This window comes from Balearica regulorum, chromosome 3 (assembly GCF_011004875.1).
Source record: "Balearica regulorum gibbericeps isolate bBalReg1 chromosome 3, bBalReg1.pri, whole genome shotgun sequence".
In the NCBI taxonomy this organism is placed as follows: Eukaryota; Metazoa; Chordata; class Aves; order Gruiformes; family Gruidae; genus Balearica; species Balearica regulorum.
The window spans coordinates 59,119,586-59,130,053 of NC_046186.1; the positions used below are offsets into that span (position 1 = coordinate 59,119,586).

General features: G+C 42.4%; 1 protein-coding gene across 1 annotated transcript in view; it reads left to right on the plus strand.

Moving 5' to 3' along the window:
* TRMT11 (tRNA methyltransferase 11) overlaps window positions 1-9,180 on the plus strand; it is a 50,743-nt gene extending 41,563 nt beyond the window's left edge. The window contains exon 13 of the mRNA XM_075748030.1: window positions 9,006-9,180. Coding sequence (XP_075604145.1) covers window positions 9,006-9,083 — 78 coding nt within the window. The 3' untranslated portion in view covers window positions 9,084-9,180. The remainder of the gene's footprint in view (window positions 1-9,005) is intronic.
* The last annotated feature ends 1,288 nt before the right edge of the window (window positions 9,181-10,468 follow it).

Genomic DNA, 10,468 nt, shown 5'->3' on the forward strand with positions numbered 1-10,468 from the left:
TAGTCTATCAGATTACTGGCTACCAGATATGGACAGCTGATTGTGTTGGCTGCTCCAGCAGCCGGTGTGTTTATGTCTGTGCTTAACTTTACCTTTCTAGCTTCACTGCTACAGATGGATAACGAACTGCTATTCCTAGATTAAATTAGAGTAATAGACGCTAGAGATGGAAAAATACCTAATGGTCCATTTTTCTCTAGCTGCCAAATAGACTTTATTAAAAAAAGTCCAGGCAAATATCTTCCATGGCAATATTTTACTGTGAAATATTACATCCTCTTTATAGTCTGGGCAGAGAGCAGGAAATCTAACTGCTTTTTGGCTTAAGGTTTTGCCAGTCTGTAAGATTGGTACCCCAAGACTCTATTTTGGTACCAGTTGCCTTTTGTTTTGTAGATTTGGAGTGTCTGGAAAGTTGGATAGGGCAGTTTTTAAAGTGTCCAACTAATCTGTTGTGTTAATACCTATGTTCCAAAAAAGGGGATAAAGAATATCTGTTGAATTGCAAACATTAAGCACCCAGTCCCACAGGTTGCTTTATCCATAACTCAAAGCACACATGCTGTAACTTTGCAGTAGCCCCTGCCGTAACTGTAGGGTGCCTTTGTAGCTACAACGGCTGCACGTACTTCACTTTGACTCACTGTCAAAAATACAGCTGTTCTGAGTGGAACAAAAGGGGTGCCTTTCTCCCAAATGATCCCTATCTGCTGTCTGTCCTATCAGATACATAACTGCACTGTTGCTTCTGAGTTTCCTCAAAACTGATAACAATATGTGATTTTACAAACCAGGGTTTTCAGCATTCAAAGGCTTGTGTGTGTGTGCGTGGAGGGGGGGGGGGGGGGGGGGGGGGGGGGGGGGGGGGGGGGGGGGGAGTTGTGAATCTGTAGAAGTAAGTAAAATGCCTCATTTAGGTTATTGAACCTGTAATGGCAAAAAAGCCCTGCAGACAATGTAATGGTTTAATTGGTATTCAATTGCTTGTACTATTTCAGGCTTTTAAAGAAAAATATCAAAGAATGAACTATAAAACCAGATGTATATCTCCAGAGACTTAAATTGTCCAGTTTCCAGCAACATGCTTTAATTCTCCTCCCACTTAGTAATTTTACATTGACACAAGTCCTTTGGATAAGAAAGGGCAACTGACCCCTCCAAAATTATTTGTCTTACATTGAGCTGGAAATGATGGGATCTCACGAAATCTATAATCTCATTAATTATAATTGTATTTGTATTTTTTTTAATTCTGAAAGCTCTAATTAATGTCTTGGAGGTGATCCAGAGGAAGACCTGGATCTGCACATGCTTAGGTGCTTAGCCAGCTTTAGAAATTATTACAGGTAAGGAATTACTGACGACCAAGTTTTTCCTCTCCTTTTCCTGTTCCTCCCCCTCTCCCTTCCCCACATCGGTACTTAGATTTCAGTTAGTTCAGGTGCTCCCTGTTATACAAATGTCTGCCTGAAAAGAAACAAAACCAAAAAACTCAGCCCAAAAAACACCCCCACCAAAGCCTGGGTTTGTGCTCTGAAGATCCTGTCTTTGGTTCAGCTGGTCCTTGTGAGAAAGGGGGTCCTTGCTGAAGCTGACCTCGAGGTGACACACCAGCAGCTTGGAAAGGGTGATGGGTCCCCTCTCAGCACCTGTCTAGACAGGTCGTTAGAGGGGAATGGCATCTACACCTGGGTGTCACAGGCCGAGAGACACCCATTCTCCCCTTCTCCCCACCATGGTGGGAAGCCAGCATCGATGTGTTTATTTGCTTTATTTTGTGCTGTAAGTACCTTTTCTGTTGAAGCAGGACATTGTGTCCTGAGGTGCAGGGCTCAGAAGGACCAAATGTGGCTTCAAATGTGGCCAACTGGCCTTCGCACCAGTAAAACCACCCACCCTTATGCAAATGGTAGAGCTGCCATTCTCATGGGATGGCCACTGATGACTTCAGTTCTCCTGGTGACTGGAGTTCTTCTGGGAACATATTGTGGTAATTCAGTCAGGCAAATGGTTGGGACCTCTTCTTACAATGTGCAATAGAGCAATAAGGTGGAGTAGGGATTTAAACCAAAAGGAAATAGCCTGTTTATATGAACTGGAAGAGAATTTGAAATCCCAAGGTCTCATCTTGTTCTGGTTTTTTTGTGGGTTCACCTTCCTCTTTCCTACTCATTACTTATGACAGAATGAAGTTTACCGAGACCTTTTATTTTCCTGACTCCTGTCCCAGAAGCAGAAACTCAGGATGAGGTAGGATCTACGCCAGCCTCAGCTTCTTTTCTATTCTCCATTGGTTGTCATCTGAGTATTAACTTCATCGATATGCATACAGTAACATATATATTGGAGAAACAGATACAAAGTATGGTTTCTACTGAAAATGCTCACTTTATTTATTATGGAAACCATGATCTTGCCTGTTATCATTGGTTTAAAATATGACTAATTGTTTGGACAGACCAACAGTTTAGATGGATGGTTGGCTAAAGAGTGTAAGTTGTTTAAGAGTGAAGTAGTTGATTTTGATGATAAAATATGCTCAAATATTATTACAGTTGTGTGTTTGCCTGAAAATTGAGGGGAAAGGGGTTTTTTTGTCTTTTTTTGGCTGAATTATTGGTTTTCTTGGCCAAGGAAATTGTTCTGTGTCAATCTGATTTGCAAAGAAATTGTTCAGTGGAGACCCGTAACTGTTTATTAGAGCTGTTGGGGTAATGCTGAGATTTGGGACCTTTTGTTGGAGATGGAGGACAGAAATTGCTTTTGTTAAAGGGTCTGAGGAATAAAATGAACCTAAACTTATTATTAATTCTACTTACAAGAGAAGAAATTGGAAAACTGCAAAATAAAAGGTCACTAACAGACTTCCAGATCCGTTTCTATTGCAGCTAAGCTTTTGGGAGAGGTTGATCTGCCTGTTTTAAGGGTATATTTTTCCCTTCTTAATCTAGCTTTGAAAGTCGTATGGCAGAGAGCAAGGGGATTTGTAACATCTTTGAATAAGGGTAGTATTTCTCAACCTTTCTTAACTGAAGAATGATGTAGTCTTATAAAAGTCTATGAACCTTTCTGTATCCCACTCTTTGTTGGATAAGAGGGTCAGTATAAGTAAAAAATATCTTTGGCAATTGAGCTAATCACTTTTCAAGATCCTAGCTTAATCTTGTAATCAAACAATTTGATTAGAAGTGTTGATAATAAAAATGTCTTTATGCCTGCCAGTAGGTCCTGCCAACCCATAAAAAACCTGATGGCTGGGTGACTCCCACTGTTTTCTTCAGCAGGCAGTGATGCTTCCCAGCAGACTCCCTTGGAAGCTGTGGATATGCTTGAAGCAAGGTGTAGTCATTTTACCAGCTACCTCCTGATGTTGTAGAAACCCCGGTGCTCTGTGGACCTCGAGCTGAGTAGCAGAGATGAGAGAGAGCAGACCAGTGGCCCGTCACAAGCACTTTTCCTTCTTTTCTCTGTTTTATAAAATTTCTGCATTTGAGCTTCAGCTGGACAAAGTGGGGATGCATTAGAGTTGCTTCTTTACCAGGAATTGGGAAGCAAATCCAGTGTTTCCCAAAGGAAGGAAGGAGAGCAGTTCTAGGGCAGGAGAACAGTCTTTTCCTGTATTTTGCCTGGTGGGGTGATGAGCCTGAGCTTGGGGAAGAGGATGGAGAATCCGTCCATGGTTACCTCTCTCGAAGGAGAGAAAGTGTTGAGAAGCACTTAGCATGCTGTTGTCCATAGGCCGTGGCTTGCCTGATGGGGCTGGCTGCAGCGTGTGCACAAAGTGGTAACAAATCAGCAGAAATGGAAGCAATGAACATTAAATTGTTCTACAAATGAAAGACTTTCAGGCTGATTATAGTAGAAATCCAAGGTATTTTTTTCAGCTAATGGCAGCACTACCGTTGGCATATCCTCTAGTATAAACTCTGGGAAATCAGTTTATAGAGCTGTATTCAGATGTGATGTGTCAGTTATACTACCTTCCACAGACGTGGGTTTTATCCAGCCTTCAGCTGCCTTGAATGAGATGAGGTACTTTCTGTGACTCTTCCAGTTGTAAAATGAAGTCTAGGTTGTTGTCTCTAATGTGCCATAGACCTAGAAGTAAAATTGGATCTTTGAATGTGCATTTCTACCTACGTCCTGAACATGAGAAGATCCAAGTGCTGCAAAGGAAATGTACTGCTGGCTAAGTGACTGAGTGGGGTTAAAAAGGAGGGATTACAGTAACCTACTATTTGGAGTCTGGCATTCTGAGTATACTCATCATTTCTTAATCTGTCCCTGGGTCTGGTTATAATTTGCATCTTGAGCAATTGTATTGCATTCTACATTTGCATTTGTGTTTTCTTTTTCTATTGTTAAACCTGTTTTCATCTTACACATTTTTCATTCTTCTGCAGCCCGTAGCCAGTGATTGATGACAAGGTCCAAACGCAGAAGGTCAATTAGATCATCCAACGTCCATCTCTGCCAGCACAGGATTATTGCTTTCATGGTCTATTTGCTATTGTTTTGTCCAGCCGATTGCTAAATAGGTCTTGTTTATTTGACAAAGTTTTGCCACCAATAATACCCCACATAACCTTAATTATAACAAGGGAGTAGTCTGGGGTATTGTTGAGAGGTGGGAGATGGTCTCATATGGTCAGAAAAATTATCTGGTTTTTGACTCTTCTTACTCAGATCAGATTCAGTACGTTTTTCTGAGGCACGTTTCATTAACTGGTCAAATCAAACCCCTACATCAACAGCACCGTTTGAGTCCTGCTTATCTCAGTCCTTTCAGTCTAGAATATTCTCTTAGCAGACAACAAGATGGCTATTGGCAAGCGTTGCCATTAACTCAAGGGCTCTGTCATTTATTGAGAGCTTGTTTGCTTGTATGTTTACAGTCATTCTGGGCAAAGAGGTTTGCAGTTTGCTTTCCTGGTTTATCTAGTAAGGAAGCCTGTCTTAAGGAGCTAGATAAGACACTACTGAAAATTACTTGCCTAGAGAAAGAAATAGGGTTTCACTGGCAGCCACAGAGACAGAAATCCTCTGAATCTAAGACTAGGAGTGGTGCCCTATTGTAAACATCATCATGAAAATGACTTAGTGCATATTTATCTTAAATTTCAAACAATCCATAATACAAGTCTGAAGCATATATAATTCACGTCAACTTCAAAATTATTTTCTGAAGCTAGGTCTTCAAGATTATTCTAAATTTGACAATGACCAACCTACTGAAATCAGTGGAGAGGTTGCCTGCAAGCAATATACAGCTGTCCATATCATATTACTTAAAGAGATTCTGCTTGTGCAGAAGCATTTTACTGTTAGCTGTATAAAATCACATAATATATTCTTTGGGATAGTTTATTTTTTGGCTGTAGCTCTCAGCTGATTTCACATAAATATTACTCATGTACACTTAATAAGGAAGCTTAAGGAGGAGGTAAGTTGCTGGCAGGGTTCAACAGATATTGCATCCAATATAAAAGAAATACACAGCTGCGCTTCACTTCCTCAGGGAGAGCAGAGCCTCCTTTCACAAGGTAGCAAGCACAAGGGAAGACAACAAAAGTCTGTCCATCAGTTTTCCGTGCCTAATACAGGAGTGGGAAAATGCTGACAAAGAGCTGGCTGTGAAATTCTCCCACATTAAGCTTCTGCAGTTCATCTGCATCTTCACCTTACCGTGAGTAATATAGGCAGCTATGGGATTGTTGCATTAGTAATAGATGGGTAGATTTCTCAGGGCACCTAAATCCTGATTTCTAGGCCCAGTTGGAAGGCCGTGCTGTCTACCTAACCTCTGTCTGTTGTCATGCCTACCGCAGCATCAGTCTTGGTATGGACAGTCTTTTCAGAGTCCCACTTACCTCCAAGTTCTTGCAGAGCAGCTTCTCAAATGGAACATGTCATCCCCCATCACATGAACACAAGCCCCCTTCATGCTTATCCTCAAACTGGGTCTCGCTTTTGCAAGCAGAGACAAGCTTGCTTTTGCAAGCTTTTGCAAATTAGGCTTTTCAGGATGTATCGGACAGACCTTACCCAGTAGACAGAAGGCTGACCTGGGAAGTGGATTATTTTTGCAAGCTTGCACACACTAGCTGATTTGGAACAAAAATTTGAATGCCATACTCTGACATCCTCTGTTGGCATTCAGCTTACTGCTTCACCTGGTGTTTTCAAGTGAGCCTTTCTCAATTTCTCCTGTTGAAGCCGTTTCACTTTGCATAGTCGAGGGAGAGGGAGCAGGTGAACCTGATTTGATGTGGGTGCTTGCATGTGATGTGCAGGAGTCAGGACCAAATCCTTGCCATGGATCCGGCAGCATGGAGGTTTGAAGCAGGTTTCCCTTCTTTGTGGCAAATGATCTAGCTACTGAGATACGGAGTGCAATGGGAGGCGAAGGAAAGAACAAAGTGTCTTTTTGTGACAAAGGGTGAACTGGGCTTGACAACTACCTTCAGGAGAGGTTCAGGACTGAGCAGAGAGAGAGATTTTTGCTGTCTCTGACTGTGGTCCTATTCTGTTCTTCTGTGGTTTCTCCAGGCCAGTGTAAATAACTTCATGCTCAGTGTGCCGGTTTCTAGGAATACTATTCTAAGGCACCTAATTCTCCCCTTGAATCGTATCTTGACTGTCTAATTCCTGGCTGAGGAGTCTGCTAGGCAACAGGAAATCTGCAAATTAAAACATTGCAACATCTAAGTCCCTGGCTGTACCCCAGCTTTGCTGGAGGACCAGTTTTCATCTGTTTGCCTATGAAAAATATACTCAGATGTATATCCTTTCTCTTGCATCATTTAAATGATTCCTCATGTTTCCCACCGGCTATTATTTTTATTACCCATATGCAGTCACTTTGCTGCTCATTTTGTTCATTGTAATGCAGCCAGTAGCACTCTTGTTTCTTGATCCCCAAAATGTGTGGTTTAAGGTCCCACATTAGCAAAAGTTGGTTAGAGTTAAGTGGGCTTAGCCCTCCAGCTTCTGCTATTTTGTGGTAGAAGCTGGAACAGCTCATTTACCCATTGCAGAGATGGACTGTCCATCCTGATTCACTGGGCTGGGTGGCTGCTTCTCTTCCCCACTTCTAGTCTTTTGTCTTTCTTATAAAGAGGTTGGAAGGGACTGTGCCCTGAGTTGCAGCAATTGGTACGACATTAGTCATCTTCACTTCTCCCATTTACTGACTGTTCCAGGGTCGTCTCTTTACAAATCCCAGAATTATTTGCTCTTCCTTTGCCACAGCATGAGCCCACAGCTCACTAACAGCAACACTAACCTTGTGCCAAGAGGAAGCTTCACTGCTAGCAGCATCCTCTTAGAGAAGACAGAGTAATCCGTGGTTCCATGGCCAAAACACTCAGAAGAACATAAGTGGGAGTGTCAAGTATTCCAATGCATGCATGGGTGCACAGGAAGCCCACAAATTACTCTTGGAAATCAAGGGTAAATCTAGTCAACATTTTTTCTTCACTGAAGAAGTCATCTGAATGTTCCACCAGATTTGTGGACATTGACGCTTGGAAGACCCTGAAGCTCATGGAGACTCCCAAATTTTAATTGGCAGGTAGACTGCATCTACTCCCTTCCAGGCCTTTTTTGGGAGAGAGATTTTTGATTTTTTGCCCGGAAGGAGAGAAAGATGTCTTGCCTCTGAGTGACGCTCAAAGGCAACCTTTGGAAGAAACAAAGGAAAGCAACAAAAAAAATTTGCAGCATTTATCCCTAGGGATATTTTTAGTGTGGCCAGAAGTGTGTGTGCCCTCTCCTATGATTTGATTTCCCTGTCCTTCTGTAATAGTATGATGCTCAGCACCAAACAAGCTTTTCTTTCAGATGACGTGACTGCAGAAATATGAGAGTGACTCACTGATACTCTCTCTAGATTTCTGATGTTGACACCATAACACACATTGCTCTGGGGATTTTTCATCAGCCTCCTGCACTGTTGCAGGGTTAAAAAACAATGAAAATCTTATTAGAAAATCAATGCCGATATTCAAGATTTCCTGATAACAGACTATTGAAACCGTGGAGTGGGGAGCAGAGCACATCTGCCTGAAGGTGTTCAGTCATCTGCTGCACAGGGACTTGGTATTCAAAGACTGTCTGTCTCGCTGCTTACCTCTGATGGTAAAGTAAGGCAGACCCCGAAGGACTCAGAAGGGATTTAGGCACTTCCAGCTCGACCTGCTTACCCAGTCTGTGGGACACCCCTCCTTTGCCAGAGGGAACCAGGGCTGTTTAACCCACCTTCCAGGAGAAAAGGCTTGGAAAGCTTTGTGGTGGGGGACTTTTAGTCTCCCCACTGAAGCTGAAACCTTTGGGTTCAAGGATTTAATTATTGTGTTCAGAGGAAGCACCAGAAGAGGCAAGGCTGTCTCTCCAGGCTGCAAGACCTCTCCAGACACTCTCCCACTGCACCAAATCTTTCAGGCAGAGACAGGAACCCACTTCTCACCCTCCCGGGTGACTGTCACAGATATTTCTTTTGTTCACATAAAGCAAAAAGCTTATATGCGAGGCAATGCCCTGCAGAATGGAGGGCAGACCCTATTTTGGAGAGGTAGGATGTGAGAAGGGGAGGAGAATTTGAACTGAGAGGCCCAACATCTTGCAAGAGGAAGGTGAATCATACCTATTTATGCTAAAAAATGTATGCAACCAGTGCGGTGCTCAGCGTTGCAATGTTTCAGTTCTGCCGGCAAAGCTGGACTTCTGGTCTGTGTAGCTGGGAGACAGATAAATTCTGGATTTGGAAGGACTTGTCCTGAGCCATAGGAATAAAAACTTGTTTACAGCACACAAGGTAAGATTTACTGAGCACTGTCACTATTAATAGTATGAACCTATGTAATGACTTACTCCTTTCTAGCTGACAGTTCCCTGGCCCAGGCCGAGAGCCCTGGACTGTCATCAAGGGCGTTGTTATGCATAACATATTAACAGCATTGCTTCAGATTATTCCCGATTACAGCTCTCTCTTTGTTCCTTCCCAGTTTCTTTTTCCCAGGTCTGCTCCTTCCCGCTTTGCTTCTTCCCCCTCTCTTCTGGCTGCTCTGCTGCCAAATTTCTAGTCTGTTTGTGTGCTGCCTCATAATCGCTGCACCCGCGGCCAGCCACAGCATCCCGGAAAAAGGCGAGCGTTGGGTCCCCGCTTCGTGGCATCGTGAGCGTCCCCAGGAGGAAGAGGAACCACTGGCTGTCCAGGCCAAGAGAAGAGAGTCTGGCACCGTGTTCATATGCCAGAGCTCCAGGCTCTCGGCTACTGTAAGTTAGCATTGAAACCAGGGGAGCTTTCTAATGTACATTAGAGCATCTGCTTCAGAAAATGTGTCAGATTTAAGGGTATGGAAATTCTTTAATTATTATAATTCCCCAAACTTTAGCAGTCAGCAGATTTCATATGCTAATAATATTTGTAACAACAGGGAACCTATGTGGGGATTAAAATAAGGCTGGAAGTAGAATTAACCCAAATTCCTGACTTTTGCCAGTTACAAATAGTGCTGCACTATTGAAATTTTCACCTTACATGTTTTAAAAATCACTGCACTAGAGCCAAAGGTGCTGAGAGCAGTCTTGCATTGCCCTATAAATTCAGCTGCATGAACTAGGAGGTCTAGCTGCACAATTAGATTTAATCTAACCTATTATTCACAGAGTGGTGTGTAAAGTGCATTAGAAGAAATGGATTTATTTAAGATGTCATCTAAAGCAACTGATTTTAATAATTGGACAAGTACTGTGCCAAAGGCCTAGATTTTCCCGTTATCAGCAACTTTTGCTGCTTCACATGCAAATTTGCTAACATAATGAGTGTTGGGGCCTAGTTTGTCCTTGAGCGTACGTGCAGAGCTGGCTGACCCCAAGGACAGGAACAGGATATATGCCTCCAAAGGCGCAAGGGGGCCTCTTCATTTGCTCTACATAAATCTCAGTCTTTAATGACTTGAGGGAGAATGTTTGAATACTTAAATGAACATTATTCTTGAACATGAAGTTTTAATGGAGCACATTTTAAGTTTGTCATCAACCTGTATAAATTTACAGCGGACGACAGTGTGTGCATGATGCGTTATCTGCTTTGAAGCGAAAGCCTATTCCACAACTGAGGAATCCACCCTCTGTGCGCTAGATCCCAAAGAAATCAGCTCCCAAGCCTACAGCTTGCTGGGAGAAACTAATGATGAGCAGGATGGATAAAAGGATTTCTACTACAAGTATCTATATACAATTTAGGAGCAGCGCTGCAGCTTCCATGGTAATTTTGCTTTTAGTTTTCTGTCAGTAAAATGAGGAAAGAAAAGCTGGAGGACTGTTTCTTAATCACAGCATTCATTTTTTAGGCTAGATGTTAGTTGCGTGTCAAAACTGAAATCTTTGTAGGTGGAAATGATATATTTACTGGACACATTTGAAAGCCTTAGAATTCAAAACAATACCAAAATGGTTTAAATAT